This window comes from Perognathus longimembris, chromosome 24, assembly GCF_023159225.1.
Source record: "Perognathus longimembris pacificus isolate PPM17 chromosome 24, ASM2315922v1, whole genome shotgun sequence".
Lineage (NCBI taxonomy): Eukaryota > Metazoa > Chordata > Mammalia > Rodentia > Heteromyidae > Perognathus > Perognathus longimembris.
Window position 1 is genome coordinate 19583987 of NC_063184.1, and position 23478 is coordinate 19607464.

Below are 23478 nucleotides of genomic sequence, written 5' to 3' on the forward strand. Positions count from 1 at the left end.
GGGCATTGGATACATTTCTTGTACTGTTTGTTGCCTTGTCCCTCATGCCCCCCTCCCTCCCCCCCAGAATAGTGTTATTCTTAAGTGAAGATATTTCCACTTAAGGAATCTAATGAGAAATTGTAGGGACATTTTTTTAATAGAAAGTATTTGTTTTTGGAGCTATCACTTGCTTTACAGTTGAGAAGTGAAACAGGTTATTTAAGTATCCTATCTGAGAAGGAATTCAAGTTCTCTCTCTGAGGTCAAAATTATTTTCTTTTGGGAAATCTGTCCTTTCATTGAGTCTTCATATGCTCTGGGGTTTTGATAATGAAGGGGTCAAAGAACAGGTCATGAGGCAGTTGGATAATACTTTTTTGTGTGTGTGTGCCAATCCTGGGGTTTGATCTCAGGGCCTTGGTGGTATCCCTGAGGGTTTATTTTATTTTATTTTATTTTATTTTTTTTAAATTCTTCTCAAGGTCAGTGCTCTACCATTTGAGCCATAGCTTCACTTCTGGGTTTTTTTTTTTTTTTTTTTTTTGGTGGCTAATTATTAGGAAAGAAAAGTCTTACAGACTTTTCTGCCTGGTCTGGCTTTAAACAGCTATCCTAAGATCTCAGCCTCCTGAGTGGTGAGGATTACAGGCAAGAGCCATTGGCACCTTGTACAGTACATTTCTTATGCCAATATAATTCTCAAAGTGACAGTTTCAAGTGTTCAGTAATATGATCATCTTTTGTCCTAGAAGTAGATTTAAATATTGGTGAACTTTGCTTTCTTTTTATTTTTTTATTTTTATTGTTTGTTTGTTTGTTTTTTTTGGCCAGTCCTGGGCCTTGGACTCAGGGCCTGAGCACTGTCCCTGGCTTCTTCCCGCTCAAGGCTAGCACTCTGCCACCTGAGCCACAGCGTCCCTTCTGGCCGTTTTCCATATATGTGGTGCTGGGGAATCGAACCAAGAGCTTCATGTGTAGGAGGCAAGCACTCTTGCCACTAGGCCATATTCCCAGACCCTGAACTTTGCTTTCTGATTTAACTTTTATTATATTTGCTTTTTATTTTTCAGCATGTAGAGTTATCAAAATGACATAGGATTTTTTTTCAAAATAGTTCTGTACCAGCAAAACTCCAGAAATGGAGATGTGATACAAGTGGTAGAATGCAAACCTTGAGAGAAAAGTCAAGCATGAGCTACAAGGCTCTGTGTTTAAGCCTCAGTACCAGTGTCTGTGTGTGAATGTGCCTGCACCCATGTGTACACACACACACACACACACACACACACACACACATTTTAATGCAGAGCAATATTTCTTTATTTTTATCATTTTCTTATCCTTTATGTTGTAGGGCACTACGACTTTTTGGCTTCAGGTTATCATTATCCTGTTAAGACTATTAAAAGACCTCAAATAATTGTATTTTATTTTGAAGAAGTTTATTGATATGTACTATACTAGACATTGAAACTGAGAATGTTTAAAGTTCAAGCATAATCAAGCAACTATATATAAAAGGATAAGAGTCAAAGCGGTGAGAAAAATTTTAATATTGTGAAAATAATTCTTATCTTGAAATTTGTTTGAAAGAATATCAGGGAATCCCGGAAGTTACTGAAGCAAAATTCAGAAACCATGACTGTAGTGTTTTTGAAATTAGAAGTGGCATTATTTTGTTTACTAAATGCTTAGACCAGACAGTTAAATATATGTTAGTAATTCACAGCAAAGATTCTATTATTATACATAGCATAAAATTATATATTTTAATAGAATCATTTTTATTTTAAAAGTAAAATTGTGGTGTGAACATACGTGGCATTGTAATTTGGAATGAGAATAGGTTTTCTAACTATACCTGTTAGAGTTACAGTGACCTTTAGAGCTATGCTGGCATTTGCAACTCTTATATCAAATGTCTTCTAACATTTTACTGTCAGCAGGGAACATGAGAATTGACTAGCTTGAAATGGCAGTCTTTGGAAAAGACATAAACTTTGAAATATCCTTAACTACTTTTAATGTCAAAAAAATCACACATGGCTATTCTCATTTATTTTAAATTTATTTTTATCAACCCTCCAAATTTCAAAATTATCCCTTTCAGGAACATCTTTTATCCCCTTCCAATTCATTTAAAATTGACATCTAAAATTACATTTATTTACCATGTAAAGTGATGTTTTGAAGCATATGTACATTGTAGAATGGTTAAATCTAGGTAATTAACAAATGTATTACCTGGTAGTTATCATTATTGTAGGGAAACCACTTAGAATCCATTTTCCTAGCATTTTCTAAGAATAAAACATATCATCAGCTCTAGTCATCATGCTTTACAAAAGATCTCTTGAAGACATTCTTCTTAACTAAAAACGTGTACCCTTTGACCAGCATTTCCTCTCTGCCCCTGCCCCCCTGCAATACACCTGTAACTACCATTCTACTCTCTTTCTATCCACTTTCTACATTCTACTTAGAAGTAATATCATACAGTATTTGTCTTCATATGCCTGGCTTATTATCATGCCTTTTATGTTTATCCATACTTTTGTAAATCACGGGATTTCATTATTTTTATGACGGAATACTAGTCAACTGTTTGTATTTTAGTTATCTGCTCATCCATTAATATACATGTAGGTTGGTTTATATGTTAGCTCTTGTGACTAGTGCTGCAATAAACATGGGAATGCATATATATATAAAACACACATACATATGTGTAACATAATTTCCCTTTGCTTACGATAATGAGATTGCTGGCTCAAAAGATAGTTCTATTTTTAATATTATAACATCATCAATATGGCTTTTCATAATGGCTATACTAATTTATATTTCTGTCTTCCATCAGGGTTTCCTTTCTCTTATTCTTATCCATACTTGTTCTTGACATTCTAATAATTGTGTTTAGACATTGTAATAGGAGGTGATCTTGTCTACTGGTTTTCATTTGCATTTCTTTGATGATTCGTGAAGTTGTGTGTTTTTGCAAATACTTGTGATCCATATATATGCATTTTTTGAAAAATGTATGCTTTGTGTTTTTTTTTCCACTTTAACACTGGATATTTGGGGGCTGGGAATATGGCCTAATGGCAAGAGTACATGAAGCCCTGGGTTGGATTCCTCAGCACCACATATGTAGAAAACAGCCAGAAGTGGCGCTGTGGCTCAAGTAGCAGTGTGCTAGCCTTGAGCAAAAAAAAGAAGCCAGGGACAGTGCTCAGTCCCTGAGTTCAAGGCCTGGGACTGGCCAAAAAAAAAATTGGATATTTGGAATGTTTCCCCTCTATGTTTTCTCCTAGTAATTTCATAGCTTTAGGTCTTCGATTTGAATCTGTAATCCATTTTGAGTTAATTTTTACTGTCTGATAATTGGTCCTGTTCTTCCAGGTTTCATAGTCAGTCTAATGAAGGTATCACAGAAACAAATGGGAAGGTACCTAGCCTACTGAGGTATTAAGCAAAGAAATTTGGCCTGAATACTAGGGGGAAAATAGTTATCTGAGGTCAAAGCAAACATAAAATAGAGGAAAATATAAGGAGGAGTAACATAGGATAAACCATCTCGATTTTTGTGTGTGAATGTGATAGTGTGGTTTGAACTCAGGGGTCACACTTGCAGGCAAGTCCTCTACCACATAAGCCATGTCCACAGTTCTTTTTTACTTTAATCATTTTGTAGATAGGGTCTCATATATTTGCTAGTGTAGGACTCACACTACATTCCTCATGCCCTGTGGCCTCCCTTTGACTGATACCACAAACATGAGCCACTGTACTTCACCTGCTCATTGAGATAGAGCTTACTAACTTTTTTCCACCCTTCTGGCCGGTGTGGAACAATGATTTTCCAATTATTACTGGCATAAAGCACCACACCCAGCCTTCTAGATGGTTGATGATACACATACACTTTCCTTAGAAATATACTAGATTATAAATTACCTTGTAAAATAAAAAATTCATTGTGAAATAATGACTATGTTTAGACATCCTGGGTCTTCTAAGCTCACAACCATGAACAGGTTTAGGAGAGAACTGACCCCTCCATTTCTGTTCACATAATTCAATGGTAAATGAGTGGTTGATGATAGAAATTGGAAGTGTTAAAGAACAAAAGGATTTATTTTTTTAAGATAATAATCAATAAAGTGCACTTTTAGTATGATTTCAACAATCAGAACAAAACTGGAAGTTCTCATTGTTGATAACCTTTCTAAAATATTTTAGCTCTGTTTTTCATTTTTAAACTCTATATCTAATAATTTAGGGCACATCACAGATGACCTTCATGTGGATTCTTTAAGGATATAACATAAGATGTAACACATATTTTTTTGCACTCACATTGCCTTCCTTTTCTGCTCTAAAACCTTTGACACCAATTTTTTATAGTTTTGGCTAAAATATTATTATATGATTTATTCTAATACCAGGAGAACAGGCCTTCTGGCTTCCAGATGTATAACAACAAGAGGTGCTCTTAAAAAGGTTAAATCATTTAATTATTCATTATTTTATTTTTATTGTCAAGGTGATGTACAGAGGGGTTACAGTTACATATGTAAGGTAGTGAGTATATTTCTTGTCAAACTTGTTAACTCCACTCTCATTTTTCTCCCATCTTCCTTCCTCCCCAATTCCCACCCCCCAAGTTACACAGTTGGTTTACAACATATTGTCTTGTAAGTATTGCTGTTGCATTAGTTTGCCTTTTACCCTTTATCTCACCATTTTGACGTTCTCCTTTCCTAATTCAGATAAACATATATCCAATACCCAGGGTACCAAAATCAAATACAGTGACAACAGGGGTTAAACCATAGGGAAGAAAAACAAAAGGGCATAATTTCACATAGTACACTGCCATAACTTGGAATTCATTTCACTTAGCATCATCTTAAGTGTTCATATGTACATAGCTATTGAGTTACTTGTTTTTAACTGCTAAGTAAGCCTAATTGTCTCATTGGATTGGAATGTTCTTTAAAAGGGGTTTTATAAGAGTGATACCAACAATTCTACTGAATGTTCATTCTTCGCTCATGTTCTAGAATTATTTGTATTGTGGAATTTCAGACAAAACAGTCATTTGAAATACAGTTCTAGAATTTCCTTCTGTAAAAAGCCCACCCTACCTTGTAACCAAATGTACCGTTTTGGTCTTCTATTATATAATTGTTTTTATTTGAAGGGAAGAATGGCCTTAGAAACCTGGACAAAATGTTTAGGTTCCTGAAGACATTAGGAAGGAACATTTCCTCAGTGTGTTGTTACAATTGATGGCACCATGTTTGAATCTTGAGTCTTCTGTTATCTATAAATGCTAAGCTCCACAAAAGGAATTGGGTGTTGTCATGTTTCTGAATACATATTATGCATTTAATAAAAAGAACCATAACTGATATTGTTTGTCAGAAGCAATCAACTTATGAATAAGTAAAGCAGTCATGTACACATCTACAGTTAGAGAGAATGAATTAGGTAACCTGTGTTACTTGTGATACACAGAAGAGTGAAAATGATTTATGGATATCTCATCTTCTGAACTCATGAATAGTAACACTAATGGCTCTAGTGGAAAGGAATATGAATTTGCTACCATTTACACTGGCTTTTGTTAGTATTTCTACAGATGGAGATATAGTTTTCTTGTTTAGACATGGGTAAAGAACTGTGACATAAGTTCTTTTCCTCTCTGGAGTAAATATTAAAGTGTGTTTCCTCGTAGATTTTGACGAATAACTTTTTCATTAATATATACTATATCTCATACTATGTCTTTTCTGAGCATCAGGCTGGGTTTAATTTCCCACCAAATGTGCAAGTTTGGAAAATTCAATTACACGTTTAAATATAAGCAATGTTTTTTTGATATGTAAGTCAAACTTCCTTCAGCTTTAATAGATATGTTCAAAATCATATTATTTTCTATCTAAAAAGCCAAAGACAGAGGCATCAGATTATTGATTTATGTTCAAGTCATAGTGTAATCCAACAGAAAATACTAATTAAAATTAAAACTGATTTATCAGTTTATATTTCTTTGCTTACAAATTTCAATGTAATACTGTAGTATACTGAGGATAGGTAAGTACATGGGGGTGGGAACATGTGCACAAGATGGTTGCATCTCATAAACACATACAGTGTAGACCATTAAATGGCCCAAGTCAGTATGATAAATAGCAATGATCTGGTTGTATTCTTGCTTACACTCTACATCATCTAGTGGATGAACAGCAGAAACAGGCTGGGGAGACTGGATGGTTCTTTAGGGAAAGTGGTTTTCTGCTGTTGGAAGGAAGTATTGGTGGTGGGAGAACATTGATTTATCTCTATTGTTGGCTGAAATGCTCTAAATACGGATTTTTTTACTTAAGGTGTTCCTTCCAAATGTATACTTTTCTTGGTGGATGGATGAAGTATCCGTCTTTTTTTTTTTTTTTTGCCAGTCCTGGGGCTTGGACTCAAGGCCTGAGCACTGTCCCTGGCTTCTTCTTGCTCAAGGCTAGCACTCTGCCACTTGAGCCACAGCGCCACTTCTGGCCATTTTCTGTATATGTGGTGCTGGGGAATCGAACCTAGGGCCTCATGTATACGAGGCAAGCACTCTAGCCACTAGGCCATATCCCCAGCCCACGAAGTATCCGTCTTAAATAGAAATGGCCTTTACTGGCAAAGCTCAGAATAAGTGTGGCTCTGGCATTGTTTTGGCTTCACTTATGTCAGCAGGACCTGGTTGGCTTCTCTCATGTACGTCTGGAAATCTTTTCTTCTATACTTCTTTTGTTCTCAGATAGGACTAATTCTAACAGTGGCAAGATGTTGTTGTGAGAAGCATAGAGTCTCCTTTTGTTCAAATGTAGTGGGAAGAGAGTGACCCTGATTTTAGCTATTTGAAACGAAAGTCAATATTAAGCCATTTTTTTTTGAATTTCTGAAAGACGATGCACCATTTTCTCAATGTAGTGCTGAATCAATTTTGTGAGTCTATGTCTCTCTCAGAGGATATAGCCCAGGTTAATGTTTTCACAGTAGGGAATGCTTAATGCTTGTAAATACATTAATGTCATGAAGTTCACATTCTCACAACACAGTACAAAACTTTAAATAAAAGATGCATAGAGTAACAAACAGTACAAGAAATGTATCCAATGCCTAACGTATGAAACTGTAACCTCTCTGTACATCAGTTTGATAAAAAAAATTTGAAAAAAAAATAAAAAAAAATAAAAGATGCATAGAAGCATATGTAGGCATATTCTACATTTAGTTTTGGGACCTTATCAGTTCAACTGTAGATGTGTTGTAAAGTGCACTGAGTTATAGAAAAGGGATGTTGTTCTATTGTTGACATTTAGCACAAAATATGTGTATTTCAGGGAAAGAATGAATGGTGTTTTCATTAATTATTTTAATCCTATGTCTTACTTGGATTTTTGTACTTGCTATGTTAAGTCTGTAGTGGTAATGGGTATGTCAGCTTATGGCATTAAAGTTACTTATTTTATAAACAAGGTAACTACAAATATCTTGGTGACAGAATTTTCTGATCTGAATGAATTTTAAATTATTAGTCAACTTTTATAGTTCAGTGATTATATATTTAATTTAATAACATCAGTGTAGATCAATTAGATATCCTAATTTTATAAATTCATCTCTACATTTTGATAGAATCAATTTCAACTTTGATAGAGTAGAAAACTAACTCTAAGGAATCTAAAGTAAGGTCTTTCATTAATTAGGCAAAGATTTGAACAAGACTCACTTATACATTGATTATTCTGTTCTCCAAATTTCCAGAGAACTGCAGTGGGGGCCCAACTTTTTACACATTCCAAATAGTTATTTGGGATCAGTAATAATACATGCTCTATGATCTTGAAGAACAGCACAATGTGTAATTGGCACCAACAGGAAAGCCCTTTTTGCCACCTTCTGTTAAGTCATGGCTATTCTGTCTGTATACCTGATGAAATCCGTTTAAATAAGTGCCTGTGTGGCACAGTTACAATGATCACTTACCTTGTACAGCACAATGTATCAGCTTCAAACCTGAATATTTCACAAGACAGTCTTTAGCAGATGACAGACTATGTTTTTTTTTGTGTTTCTTTGTGTTCAGGTGTAGGAACTAGCAGTGGGTTTTACTGCATTTGTAAAGTTGTAAAATATGACAAAAGAATACCCAGGAAATTAAATAAGTCTCCATTGTGATCTACAAAGCTTAAGATATTTACATTTTGGCTGTTGACAGAGAAAAATTTTGCCAAATTCTAATCTATGTAACAATGATACTGGATTAAACTTCTTGACACATGTTACAAACCATTGGCCTGGCTTGGGCACAAATGTTCCAGTTATGCAGTTCTGAGAATGAGACCCGTGATACTGAGAGGTCTGTGTTCTCCCTCATAATAGAATGTCTCAGATGGGGCACATCAGAAACAACAGAAGTTTAGTTGGCTCCTGGTTCTGGAGAATTTAATATACAAAATGTAGAATGTATAAAAAAACTTACTAGCAAGAAAAAAGACCCAGTTTAAAAACTGGCAAAAGGCATGAATAAATATTTCTCAAAGGAAGACATATGCATGGTAAACAGTTACTATAAAAAAGATGCATAAAATTACTATTCACCAGGGACATGGAAATCAAAACCACAATGAAATATTACTCCAGTTAGAAATGGTGTTCTCAAAAAGTAAACCCAAAAGAGTAGGTGTTGGTGAGACTGTAGACAAGAGGTAACTCTGTTAATGGGATTATAAATTAGTGTAATAATTGTGAAAATAGTATGGAAGTTTCCCAGAAAGTCTGAAAGAGAATTCCATGTGATCCATCATTCTTTTCATTGCATTGAAATGTTATTCACAATAGTTAAGATAGAATAGAATAAGATAGAATCATCCTACATACCCAACCATGGACAAATACACAAAGAAAAATGTGGTGTATTTATTCATTGGGAATATTCTGTAGCCACACAAAAGAAGAAGGAAATGCTGTTACTTGAAATAACATGGATAAACATGGAGGATATTGAGTTATGTGAAATAAATCAGATATACACAAACACACACACAAACACAACACAAACACTGAATGCTTTTACAATGTAAGGAGTCTATAAAATGTTGCTTAGAAGAAGAGTGATGATTACCAGATGTGGCTAGTGTGGGTGGAGATAAATATTAGAACATACATGTTCTCTGTTCTACTGGATTTTGGTCAAAAGAACTTTTGTTTAGCATACTTTCCTATAGTTAATAATTTGAACTGTTTTATACTGTCAAGTTGCTAAGAGTATGTCTTACATGTTTTTAACATACCTCGCTTAGTGAGGTGATGGACATATTAGGCTGATTTTTTGCAGTCATTTCACAATGTGTGGGTATACTAAAATATCACACTATAATACCTTAGATAAATAGAATTTTCATTTGTCAGTTATACTTCTGTAAAGTGAGAAAAAAATTTAAGAATAAGAATTCCAAAGCTTCATGTCTTCCATTTTAAATTGGATTGGAAGTAAAAAGTGAAAGTATATATCTGTTGAAAGTATCATCAGTTATAGATAATGAAGACATAAGTGATTTATACAACCATCTGACCACACTAAAGTAAGAATATTGTTGCAGGAACACATAACCCCATGAATTGTTGAAGTGAATTATAAGGCTAATGACGGTAAAGGCCATTATTTTTTCCCATGACCTTTTTATCTTAGTATCCACAGTGACCTCAACTTTTCCTCTATGTTGTGCTTTTTTAATGCAGAAGTTGTTTCCTCAGGAATTTTTGAAGGTAATCAAATGAAAGCACAAGTAGCTTGAGTCTGAGCTTTGGACTTTTTCCCAGCTTAATGTCTTTTTTTTATCTTTAGGAAAAGAAACCAATGATATATTATTTAGCGAATACATAAACCACTTCCAAATGCTGCAACAGAGCATGAGAAAATAATTTCCAGAATTAAATGCCACTTTAAAGTGAATTATAAATGCATTCAACTGTTGTTTTCTAAGTTGAAACACCCAACCTACCAGCTTCTATCTATAAAACATTACAACTTATCGTCTGTTAGAGTACTGACAGTTGCCTCTGCTGAGCCATCTCTCCATAATTTCTGCGCCATTTGTGTTTAATATGAACAGACATACGTGATAGCCACTATGCTTTTGGTGCTATTTACAATGGTCTATGACTGTGAATTTCAAATGTAATAGAAGCCAATATGAGAAACCAATGGGATATATAACATAAATGATAAATTAAACTACTCATTGTGGAATTGTGTATAGCAACCTTAGTGAAAGATTGAATAATATTGTCTTTCAGATGAGATAAAAATGACCTCGTTACTAATTAAAATGTTTGATTGATTTTTATTGAAAATTAAGAACCTTATATAAAAATCACCTAATATTAATTATCTTAATGTTCACTGATTACTTATTAAAGAGTGTACAGGTGTCTGATTTCATGAAAAACGATCACTGTTAAGTATAGACAAGGAATTTCCTTCAGTCTCAAATATCTAAGTGCTGTCAGCTCACTTTTTGTTGATTTAAAGGCATACTTGAGACGGAGTCATTTATGAATAATGGAGGTTTATTTGGGTGTACAGTCATAGCAACTGGAAAATGTATGGTTGAACAGCCACATCTGGTAAGGGCCTCATACTGATTCAACTCGTGGCAGAAGGGCAAGTATGTATGTGCAGATGAGAGTAAAGGAGTCAGACACCAATGATAGCTAACCAAATTCTAGTCTATTAATGAGGGCTCCACCTCATGATCAAAACATCTCCTAGTGGCCTGTACTTCTCAACATCGCTGCATTAAGATTTAAAGTCCCAACACATGTGCTTTTTGAGGGATATATGCAAACCACAGCAAATGATTTGTTTCAGTGATAGTAGCATAATTGCAAGTCGTCTCAGCTTACAGACTCATAATGTCTCCATTGTCTTGGCCTATGTAGTATGTAGTCCATAATTTATCTGTATACAATTCTATTCATCCATATTTTATTATACAGAATAAGGAAAAAGTTCTTATTCTAGTACTTTCATTATTTGATGACTTGGTCTTCTCAGAGGTCTATAAATCTGGCCAGTAGGACATACTTAACATTTCATTTTCTGATTGTCACTAAGCAGTCTCTCATATACTTTCTGGACCAGAGGAGTATGGAAAATTCTAATTTTTCCTGTTCACCAATTTGTGACTATAAAAGGAAGATAAATATTTTGTCGCATAGCACAAGAATTATGAAGACAAACCTAATCTCTTTCTAGTATCAGGTAATGTTTGATATAACTCAATTGTTTATATAATTAATCTCGTGGAAAAGTATTAGTAATTGGGTCTCAACACTCAACACTACATAACATTTTGGAGATTACTTCAAATATAGACAACCCTAGTCATAAAACTACCAGGGACTGTAAAGATTGTGAGTCTCTGCTGTCTGTCCACTTATAATTATGATTGTTATCATTTCACCATGGTAAGACTCTGAGTATAGGTATTCTAAGTTATTTAGAATACCTTTTAGACTTTGGTTTATATAAAATCTCAGATACATGCAGAAATTTATATGTGGAAGTGTATTTTAGATATATTTATAGTTAGACTAAGACTAAGATATTAAAGACTAGAATATGGAATCTAGTAGCCTGTGGGGTGAATTAAATCTATTTGTGCTGGTACTGGGACTTGAACTCAGGGCCTTGTGCTGTGCTAAGCTTTTTTTTTTTTCTCTATGGCTAGCACCCTACTGTTTGAGCTATACTTCCACATCCAGACTTTTTATATTAATTGGAGATGAGTCTCATGGATTTGTCTGCCAAGGCTGGCTGTCAACCATGATCCTCAGATCTCAGCCTCCTGAGTAGGATTTTAAGTATGGGCCAGTGTCAGCTCCATGGGTGTATTTTTTATTAAAAATTGAGTTCATTGATTAAAAGTGAGTTAATTACCTGCACTTACAGTTTGTAAGATTTCGTATACCAATCCAGATTTTCATTATTTTTTTTTTTAAAAAGCAAAACAACAACAATCAGTCAATCAATTGTAGCTGATTAAAAGCTGCCCCTGGGGACAAGGGTGAATGATTTCCAGTACCCCATTCTGCATTCAACACTTATTTGCTTTCTTGGCCCCAGCAGGCATTTGAATTCTCTTTCTCTGTGAGTATAATATTAATTAATCTAATGCTGGTTCTTTAACTTCATTTCAGATTTATAACCCTTAACATTACTTCATTTGGATGTGTTCAACTGTCTGCATATTATTAATTAAACGATAACATTTCTTTTTCCTCTGAAAGGGGAATTTAGGTTGTAAAAAGCAGGAAGAATATCCTCACATTAAGTAACTGTGTGGAAGGAAGTTCATGTTGCATCGCACAGTAATAAATGTTAATGAACTCTGAACATTTACATAGCACTAATTTGCCAAAATGGGCATAATAAATCTTGACTGCTACTAGATAATTCACACATAGCATATAGCAATTATAGGGAAACCATACATTCTATTTGTATATGTTTCCACTTCAATAACAACTCTTTTTATAATTCCTGATTGTGGTGGTGAGATTTCTAGGCTGGCCATATTTAATCACACTTACTTTATGTTAGATTTGGGCAGTGTGGCTTCAGGATTGCTGTATTCAATTTTTGACTTAATAGAATCATCAATATCAATGTTGACATGAGTTACCAGTCAGCAAAGCATGGAATTTGTTATTAGCTTTCCTAAATTCCATGTTTGCCTGTTTCCTACAATACATGACAACTGTCTATGTTAGGCAAATAATAGGTAGCCAAACTTAGCAGCTTACATTTAATTGTTGCTTTTCTTGATTTACTTGCCTAGATTTACATTAAAGACTACTTCTGTTTTCTGTTTCTGTCACTGAACATATGGTTGGTTAACTAGCAGATGATTTATTCTTTATACAAAGCAATTCTTGTTGCTTATTAAGTTTTCTCATTTGGGTGATATGTAGCTAAAGTGTGGCCTCTGTGATGCAGTGACATGTGCAGTGTTACTGTTGATTAATATTAAAATTATTTTTCAAATATTGTTCTCTTGAGCTCTTTTTTTACCATGCTTATTTGATCCAGGTCTATTTTAATTTAATTAACTTTTAAAACTACATGGAGGTTTGTTTCCTGATCTCAAAAACAGAATGCATTCTGGCTTCTGGATGAGCCCAAATTAATATTACAATGATGCAAACAGATGTGACAGACCCATGTTCTCCTTAATAGTCCCAAATTGTGTATTATTCCATTCAATCAATCATGAGGATAGAGTCACTTAAAATTGTAACTGAATCTGAGACATACATTTAAAATATGTTTCATTTTAAATGAAAACTTTGATTACAAAAATGATGACTGAGACTCATACAAATATCAGCTAATGTGATTATCCCTCTTTCTTTTCTTTCTCCATGAAACCAGATGTGGTTTCATGATTTCAGGAGTTCCCTACCCCTTTCAAACTCACTGGTCACTTTCAATGTGTGTCTGAAGCCCTGACTTCTGAGTACCGAGACTCTGTGCTTTATTGCGTAAATCATGTTTTATAGATGCTACAAAAATAACATTTCAAAATTGAAGTACTCCTCCCAGCCGTGCCTTGGCTTCTAATTTCTCTGACATTGTTGGTGTGTGTTTGCCAGGACTGATTAGTTCAGCTTCCATGGCTGGAAAAGGGAAGTCGGCAATTGGGATTGGGCTCCTGATCAAGCCTATCTAGCCCAGTCACTTATAAGCTATGTTGCCTTGGGAAAGAATTGAACTTTTTCATGCCATCGTTTTCTTACCCATGAATTGAAATTTCTGCCTGGAAAGTAGGTGCTTAGTAAATGTTGGCTGTAGTTTTAGTTACCTGTTAATGGTTAACGTTGGCTGTAGTTTTAGTTACCTGTTGATGGTTAACCAATGACTCTAAAATGTAGTACATCAGAACAACAATTCGTTCACTTCACTTAGTATAATTTTTTCCAAGTCCTTCCATTTCCTTACGAATGGGGCAATGTCATTCTTTCTGATAGAGGCTGAAATTCTATTGTGTATATGTACCACATTTTCCCGATCCATTCATCTACTGAGGGGCATCTGGGTTGGTTCCATATTCTAGCTATGACAAATTGTGCTGTGATTAGAACTAGGAACTGAAAGGGAATACTAAAATCGAGAGACACAGGGTCAAAAAGACAAACGACTACAAAAGCAATACTTGCAAAACTGTTTGGTGTAAATGAACTGAACAACTCTTGGGCGGGGGGGAAAGGAAAAGGGGGAGGGGGAGGAGGCAATGAGGGAGGAGGTAACAAACAGTAAAAGAAATGTATCCAATGCCTAACGTATGAAACTGGTCCTCTCTGTACATCAGTTTGAAAATAAATAAAAAAAAAAGAATTGTGCTGCGATGAACATTGTTGTGCTGGTGGCTTTAGTGTGTTCTTGTTTGTGGTCTTTTGGTTAGATGCCCAAAAGTGGGGCTGCTGGGTCATAGGGTAGCTCTATGTTTAGCCTTCTGAGGAATCTCCATACCACTTGCCAGAGTGGCTGAACCAGTTTACATTCCCACCAACAATGGAGTAGGGTTCCCTTTTGGCCACATCCCCTCCAACATTTGTTATTGTTAGTTTTCTTTTTTTTTTTTTGGCCAGTCCTGGGGCTTGGACTCAGGGCCTGATCACTGTCCCTGGCTTCTTTTTGCTCAAGGCTAGCACTCTGCCACTTGAGCCACAGCGCCACTTCTGGCCATTTTCTGTATATGTGGTGCTGGGGAATTGAACCCAGGGCCTCATGTATATGAGGCAAGCACTCTTGCCACTAGGCCATATCCCCAGCCCGTTAGTTTTCTTGATATAGGACATTCTTACTGGGGTGAGATGGAATCTCAATGTTGTTTTGATTTGCATTTCTTTTATGGCCAGTGATGTAGAGCACTTTTTCATGTCTCTTGGCCATTCTCATTTCCTCATCAGAGAAGTCTCTTTGTAAGTCTTTAGCCCACTTTTTGAGGGGGCTATTGGTTCTTTGCAGTTTTTTTTGGAGGAATGTAATTTTTTATTTCTGCATATATTTTAGATATGAGGCCTTTATCTGTTGTATGGCCGGTAAAGATCTCCCAGTCTGTGGGCTTTCTGTTTATCTTGCGAGCTACGTCCTTTGCCGTGCAGAAGCTGTGCAGTTTGATGCAGTCCCATTTGCCCATCCTTTCTTTGATTTGTAGCATTTCTGGGTCTTTGTTAAGGAAGTTTCGTCCTGTGCCAAGGAGCCCAAGTGTTTCTCTTACTCCTTCCTTTAGTGTTTTCAGGGTGTCTGTTTTAATTTCAAGGTCTTTGATCCATTTGGAACTGATTTTGGTGCAGGGTGATATATAAGGATCTAGTTTTAGTTTGTTTCATGTGTTGAACCAGCTTTGCCAGCACCATTTGTTAAAGAGGCTATCTTTCTTTCAGACTATTTTTTTAATCTACTTTATCAAAGATTAAGTAGGCGTAGTTCTGTGGGTTCATTTCTGGGTCTTCAATTCTGTTCCATTGGTCTTCACACCTGTTCCGGTGCATGGACACTGTGGTCTCCCTCATAGGGAATAATTAGCACAGGTTTAGGCAATTCACAGCAGAGGATCACAAGAACCCAATAGCTATACCCTCATGAACACAAAAAATGATGCTAAGTGAAATGAACTCCATGTTATGGAAATGATTGTTATATCACTATTGTAATTACTTTCAACATGCCATGTGAAACTGTAGCTTCTATTGTTTTTTTTTTTTTTTTTGGCCAGTCCTGGGCCTTGGACTCAGGGCCTGAGCACTGTCCCTGGCTTCTTCCCGCTCAAGGCTAGCACTCTGCCACTTGAGCCACAGCGCCGCTTCTGGCCGTTTTCTGTATATGTGGTGCTGGGGAATCGAACCTAGGGCCTCGTGTATCCGAGGCAGGCACTCTTGCCACTAGGCTATATCCCCAGCCCATGTAGCTTCTATTGTTGATGATCCTCTTATATCCCCTTCCTGTGGTTGTACCTGCACTATCACTGTATCTTATCTGAGTACATTGGAAACCGTGTATTGGAACTAGGAAATTGAAAGGGAATACCAAAATCGAGAGACACAGGATAAAAAGACAAACGACCACGAAAGCAATACTTGCAAAACTGTTTAGTATAAATCAACTGAACAACTCATGGGGGGAAAGGGAAAGGGGGAGGGAGGAGGGGGGAATGAGGGAGGTTGTAACAAACAGTACAAGAAATGTATCCAATGCCTAATATATGAAACTGGTCCTCTCTGTACATCAGTTTGGCAATAAAAAAATCCAGAAAGCTTTTTTCAAAATGCATAATAAAAAAGAACAACAATTTGTTATTTTTTGTGATTGTACTAACAGTGGTAGACAGTGTTCAGTTACTAAAGCAAAGTGACAATTCCTAAAGTTGATTGAAGAAAGAAAATACACATGACAATAGTCTTCAAGTAAAGGATATTGGACATGGTGAAAGCCTGAAAGGGATGCCAGGAGGGAACTGTGATTTCTTTCTTCACTTTGGTTAATTAGGGTTTCCTGACTTGTGCATGAATACCTCAGAACCATGGGGCTCCGATGGATTGATTCTTGTCAAGGTTCCTTGAATTCTGTTGGCCATGGAGGCATCTTGCTACAAAATCAGCACCAACAGTAGAACCCTTCTTGGGTCTCACGAAGACCATGTTCAAATAATCAGTGTCTCTGTTATCAATTAACAGTGCTGACAAACTGGTATAAACCACTCCACAATTCACTGAGCCCATAATTACAAGCACGATTGTTAATTCTTCAACCAGTGATTAGTACCTTGTGCATGCTTTTGCAAAACTGTTCATCCTGATTTCAAGCCTACTGAAATGAGTGCTCACAACATCATGATTCTCTGAGTCCACAGAGGTCAGATAGTTTCCTGAGTGATATGGCAACACTTAGGGTGTTCATCTCTTGGCTGTATTCATTTGGGGTTTGAGCTGATATATCTAAGATATTTACGTATTTGTATGTTTTCATGACTAGACCTGATTTTCCTTTCAAGTAGTTGGATTTCAGAGCTTGGAGAATGCAAATGGGAAATGTACGCTTAAAATGTCTAAAGTCACAAGTCCCTTGTAATAACCACTGTGTTGTCTTTCAACTGGAGTGGCCTGGTGGTCTGGTATGACAAAAACATTGTCCCTTCAGCTATGACTTCTTTAAGGGGTTTAGCACCCCTATGATGCAAGTGCCTGTCAATAGAGCCACCAGCTGGGAATCCCTCTTTTAACATATGAACTGGTAGAGGACATTTCATGTCCAAAGCATAGCAGAGGCCAGGCCCTCACGATCTCCCTTCCTCCAGGAAGAATGATTTATCAGTACAAGTTAGTACATATAGTATCTTGTGCAGCCTAGAGGTTGATGCAGTGACTAAGCCTTTAACAAATGAGTTTTGGGGAGATATATAAGATGTAAACTGTATAGGCAACTATCACAATTAAAAACAAAGGTGAGAATATGTAGATACTAGAAATGTCATTTCAGCTTACATAGCTGGTATGTTCAAGATATCATGCCTCTATCGAAAGCAAGTTGATGGCTCTTGAAGTAGTTAAATATAGAATTGTCATATGACTTGTCCATTCCATTCCTAGATAGAAAAATTTCCTCGGACATTTGTTACATGTTTGCAACTGTACCAGGAAAGCCGGTACACATGGCCTTTGCATAAGATTCCAAAATAGAAATGCTTTTCCAGCCTTCCTCACAAGTTAAACTCCTTCTGTTTAGATTTCAGCATCAATGGTTTTCCTTCCCTGTCATCTGCTATTATTTCCTGTTTAGCACTTTGTATCCTTCATGTTTGTGATTAGCTGATCTGATTAGTTATTCATCTTTTACAACTGCACAATTTCATAATGGCAGAGTTATATCTTGTTACCCATCTAATAACCTAACATATGACTGACACAGTGGCTGGGAATATGGCCTAGTGGCAAGAGTGCTTGCCTCATATACATGAAGCCCTAGGTTCGATTCCTCAGCACCACATATATAGAAAAGGCCAATACAAGAAATGTATCCAATGCCTAATGTATGAAACTGTAACCTCTCTGTAATTCAGTTTGATAATAAAATATATATAAAAATATATAAAAAATACATATAACTGACACATTAGGTAATTCTATAAATAGCTGTAAAAAGAATGAATATGGCCTAGTATCAGTGGCTGATGCCTATAAAACCCAAGGCGACTAAGCCTAGTGTCTTACATTTAGGGTTTTTAGTAAATAAAAATATTTTCTTAGTGTTAATTTTTAGAAAATAGCAGGCAGTAAGTTGATTAATGGAAATTTGAAAGGCCTAGTACATTTATTTTTTCTTTTTGTGGTTGCTGGGTAAATCTACTATTGAGCTACATTCCTGGGCAGACAGCCTTTTTTTGTTTGTTTTATTTGTTTTGTTTTTGTTGCCAGTCTTGGGGCATGGACTCAGGGCCTGAACACTGTCCCTGGCTTCTTTTTGCTGAAGGCTAGCACTCTACCTCTTGAGCCAGAGTGCCACTTCTGGCTTTTTTCTGTATATGTGGTGCTGAGGAATCGAACCCAGGGCTTCACTGTATACGAGGCGAGCACTTTACCACTATGCCATATTCCCAGCTGCTTATTTTTTTTAAATAGAAAAACTAGATGTATACTTTTAAATAGAAGAATTACAAAAATTATGTTTCTTCATGTGAAGAATTGGGTAATTTATTTCTGAGCTCACCAATAGAGGGCAGCAAAGTCTCAGGTAGTGTGTTTTCAGGTTCAAGAGATGTTTGCTAAGGAAAATAAAATTTTCTTTTAAGTTTGCTCTGGCTTGTCTCTTAATGAAGTGCTTTCATATTATCATATAGGAATTTTCTTAAAAACTCTATAGATTTGGTTCAGATCTTTAGCTATCTCTTCCCTTAGATGCTATAGATCATTTCCTAATGAGAACATGTACTTCTTTCTCTGTAATCTAGGGAGTACCAGGGCCTGGAAAATATGAAATTAAAAGTCAATTTCAGAAGACTGAAGGTACAACACAGAATGTAAATGACGCGTCCCCTGCTTTTCTTTCTCAATCCCAGGTAATGGTGTATAGCCATTTTCATATAGAGAATCTAATAGGCATAATATGAGGCCAGCCATGAAGCCAATGGTGTTTAAGAGGATTATAAAAGGAAAATTAGGAATGGAGATGAAAATTAGAATGGAGATGGCTGGGAAAAGCATATTGTCAAAGAATGTGGGTAAATGAAATAAAGTTAGAATATTAGCAGTAACATATGGGTGAATAATTTGCCTTTGAACCATCTATTAAATGTTTTCTTTTGAGCAAATTAGCATATGTGAACATATACTTTAGACAGAAGGGAATGTCAAATTCAGACTGAAATTTGAAGTTCACCCTGCCCTGTGTGGAGGGTTAAGTGTAACCACTGGGGACACACATATCTTTTAGAGAAGTTCTCAAGGTGGCCCGTGGAGGCTGCAAAAGGTTAGACCTACAGCTGTCACTGGGCCTTTCATCAGGGATGCTGGAGTTCATGGAGATGGTGCAAGTATCTCCATGGAACTTATTAAGGTGACTTGAAGGTGTTTAACTATTTCCAAGGCTAGACAATTTAAAGTACTGGCCAATATCTATACTGCTGCAATCTCCAGATAGTTGTAAAATTTATTCACTGGTGTTATGTACATCTCTGGTTATTTTATTTAAGTTGGGAAAGTTATTAACTTTTGGGTGACTAAAGATGACTACTTTGGTTTCATTATACCTAAGAGGGGCCTCCTTAGAGACAAGTTCTGCAGGTATACTTTGTAGATATAATTAAGATTACTTTTTAATGGGCTAGATGCTGTCATGAGGGACTGGGAAGAATCAGAAATGAATACTAGGTTTCTGCTTTGAGCAACTTAATGGTACTTAAGATAGCACACAAGATGGATGTGTAGGGGCTTGGATAGGGTTTGAGTGTGTGTGTGTGTGTGTGTTCATGTTCATCCTTGAATGTTTTAAATGTAGTTTCACAAGAAATTCATATTTTATGCTATTTCTGCTTATATATAGCCCTAATTTCATGTCACATAGCACCAATCTAATTTTAAATATTATTTCAGAAATGAAAAAGAATGGGATTGTTGTGCATTACACATATGTATGAAAATAGAGTCATAAAATCCAATAAAATTGAAAAATGAGAAAACAGGAAGTGGTAAGAAATGTCAATATAGTGGTGAATATGATTGCAGTACATTTTATGTATGTATGGAAATAGCATGATAAAACTCCTTTGTATAATTAATATACCTTAAAATTTTTAAGGGTAAAGATGATGTTGGTTTTGTTTAAAGTGTTGATGAAGTGAACAGTAGTGGTTCTGAGGTCAAAGACTTGGAAGACTTTAAACCAAGTATAGTCACTGGATCACGGTCTTAGTGTTCAGTTGCATATGAACAGTTGCATATTAATGATTGTGATAGAAAGAGGAATAATACAAAAGGAGATAGATTTAGGACACAGAATTTATTGAAATAGAGACAGTTTAGTATACATTAATTTCAGGAGTTGTCTTTTTTGTGTTAATCTATTTGTATTGACCTGTTTTATGTCTTGAACTATTAATTTAAAAATTTCAAAACATAGTATTTTGTTCATGATATTGTCAGTACTTAGATACACATTAGAAATATCTAGGAGAACTTTTAAACTTATTTCTACACCCAGATCCCAATTTTCCCTGCTATTTTTTTTTAGAGGCCAAAATGTCACCTTTATTAGTAATTATTTCTTTAGAAAATCCAATATAACTTAGCATTAGATAAACAAAAATGGAGACTATACTTGATTTTTTTCACTTGGCTTACAAATATCTAAAGGTGGAAAAGCCTGGTTGAGTCTTGAATAGAGTAGGATTTTTAGAATCTATGTAACCATCTACAGTAATAAAGGCCCATGTTGAATTTAAATGCATGTGGATTCTGCATATCCTGACTCATCTTGAAGAGAAGCATATTAAAAGAGCAATAACATTGACTAAAGCAAGCTTGATCAACCATAATTTTAGTGGTCATTTATACATATATTTGTGTGTGCCAGTACTAAGGTTAATATGAGGTCCTTGATCTCTTATTCAGCCTTCTTGTTCATGGCTGGTGTTCTGCTTAACTTCATCTCCAGTCTAGCTTTTTGCTGGTTGATTGGAGATTGAGTCTTGTACACTTTCTGCCAGGCTGGCTTTAACCTTTGATTCTCGGGTCTCTTCTTAGTAGCTAAGATTATAAGTGTAAACCACTGACACGTGACTGGTCATTTATTTTTTAACTGTGAGCTGTTTTGATATTTTTATTTTTATTTTTTATTTTTGTAGAATGCAACTTAGATGTAGGCTGTAAAGTGAGCTTCCTTACGTTGAAGTCTAGAATTTAGCAGAGTTCAGAAAAGGTGGCCAGAGTGGGACAGAAGTAGATATCCCAGGTCCTGGGCGTGGATGAACATAGTAAATGTTTGCTCTGTGATGGCTATTGCTCTGTGATGCCCTGCTATTTTTTCTTCTTAGAGATTGGTTCAATTGGTGTGGGATCAAGCCCTGGTATCAGTAAATTATTTAACTCCTTAAATGATTTAGCTAGGGTTCAGAATGATCATTTTCAACAAAAATTTAGGGAGTTGTTTTTAGGCAATTGTTTTTAGTGTTTCTAGTAATAAATCACACTCGATAATGTTAATATTTACCTATTGTACAATGTGCAGAAGAGTGATACTACCTTTTGTGTATGAAAGAATGGAAAATAGGAAACCCACATAACTGCTTGTCTTTAAGAAAATTGAGCTAGGATAATGTTGTTACCTGAGAAACTAGTGAGGAGATGAGCAGCTAGGTATGGGAACACACACTTGCATTGGCCTTCAAGTGTTAGTTGTTTGTAGGAGTTTTGCAAGTGGTTGAAATTTTGTTGGTCTTAACTGGAAGTGTGAAATTAGTCACTGCTCTGAAATCACAAAATGTTACACACTGATAGGATGCACATCATTGCATCAGATGGAGGGGAAATGGGAAACAGTATTGCTTCCTTGATTGTCTTTTGGAAGCATGTCCATCTTTTAGATATTAAAAATTGAAAACAAATTACAGTGGAAAGAGCTAGAAACTTCTAAAACTGAAAGTGACTAGAAATAAATGGACCATTATATTGCAAATGAATATCCTTAACCAAATAATAATAATATCTTTAACAAAGAAATAATCCAGACATTCACAGTGTTGACTACCTCAGTCTTGGGTAAGATTAAGGAAGTGGGTAGAAAATGTAAGACCTGTAAACAAATTCTGAATTACTTTTAGTAGATTGGCTTATTGTAATGGTATAAGTGACACAATTAGGAATACACTTTAGATGTGTTACTATCTTAAGCACAAAGTTGTTATGATTGCTAAGATTTTCATTGTGGAAGATGGTACCTATCAGTATAGATTGGAGCTATAAGAAAGAATCCTGTGATATGACTCTGAATTGAAGAATTCATTGTTAGCCTGCACGTATATGTGTGTGCACATATAAATGTATATATATGTGTTTATGTGTGCATGTGAGTCTTCTTGTGTGCTCATGTAGCATTTTTTTCTGCTAAATGAGTCATGAAGCAAAGGAGCATTTCTAGTACCTAGATCATGGTCAGTACTTCCATTGCCTGTTAGGCCTCCTTTGAGACATGACAGATTTCACTATAGGTAGAATATGAACCTGTAATATCTTGTTATATCAGAAAGTAAATCCTAAAAACAAAGACAAAAATGACCATATATCAAAGGGACATAGGAGCCAATGTGAACCTCCTCTCGTTACATCACTGGTATAAAGTTTGGTAATAAAGTATAAGCCATTCAAACTGGCATTCATGAACTCACAAGGACATGAAACTGACAGTTCAATAAGTAAATAGAAAGACAATGAAATAAATAATTGAGAGGGAATAGAGGGCTCTTGTTATAAACAAGAACTTTTAATGACAAGGATTCAAGGATTGTTGGATTAGATCAAAAGTAAATACCAAGGGCCAGAAGCTACCATGTACCCACAAATGTGATATCCTAAGAAAGTATTGGTGTTCTACCAGTTCTAACTAAGATGTAAATACAAGGAACAACTAGATAAATAGGAACATTCTATTATCTGCAAAGAGCATATAAGATTCCTCCAAACTGTGTAAATCAGCAAACAGAGAAAGACTGTGAAAATATTCCTGCATAAGAAGAGGCTAAGGAGACACAATGACTAAAAGCAACATATAAACCTATACCTGATCATGGAAAATGCAGTAGAGGCGTTATTAGTGTGGAATATGAATTATTAGACTTATTAGTGTGGAATATGAATGGGAAAAAGTATTGTATCAGTGATATA

At 35.6% G+C, this 23478-nt stretch overlaps 1 protein-coding gene across 7 annotated transcripts in view; it reads left to right on the plus strand.

Moving 5' to 3' along the window:
- Stpg2 (sperm tail PG-rich repeat containing 2) overlaps positions 1 to 23478 on the plus strand; it is a 239154-nt gene that overhangs the window by 24716 nt on the left and 190960 nt on the right. For 4 of the 7 annotated variants that reach the window (XM_048333473.1, XM_048333478.1, XM_048333477.1 and 1 more), the window contains one exon: positions 19053 to 19160. The exons of the other annotated variants lie outside the window; for them this stretch is intronic. In XM_048333473.1, the coding sequence (XP_048189430.1) occupies positions 19053 to 19160 (108 nt within the window). The remainder of the gene's footprint in view (positions 1 to 19052; positions 19161 to 23478) is intronic. 7 annotated transcript variants of the gene reach the window in all.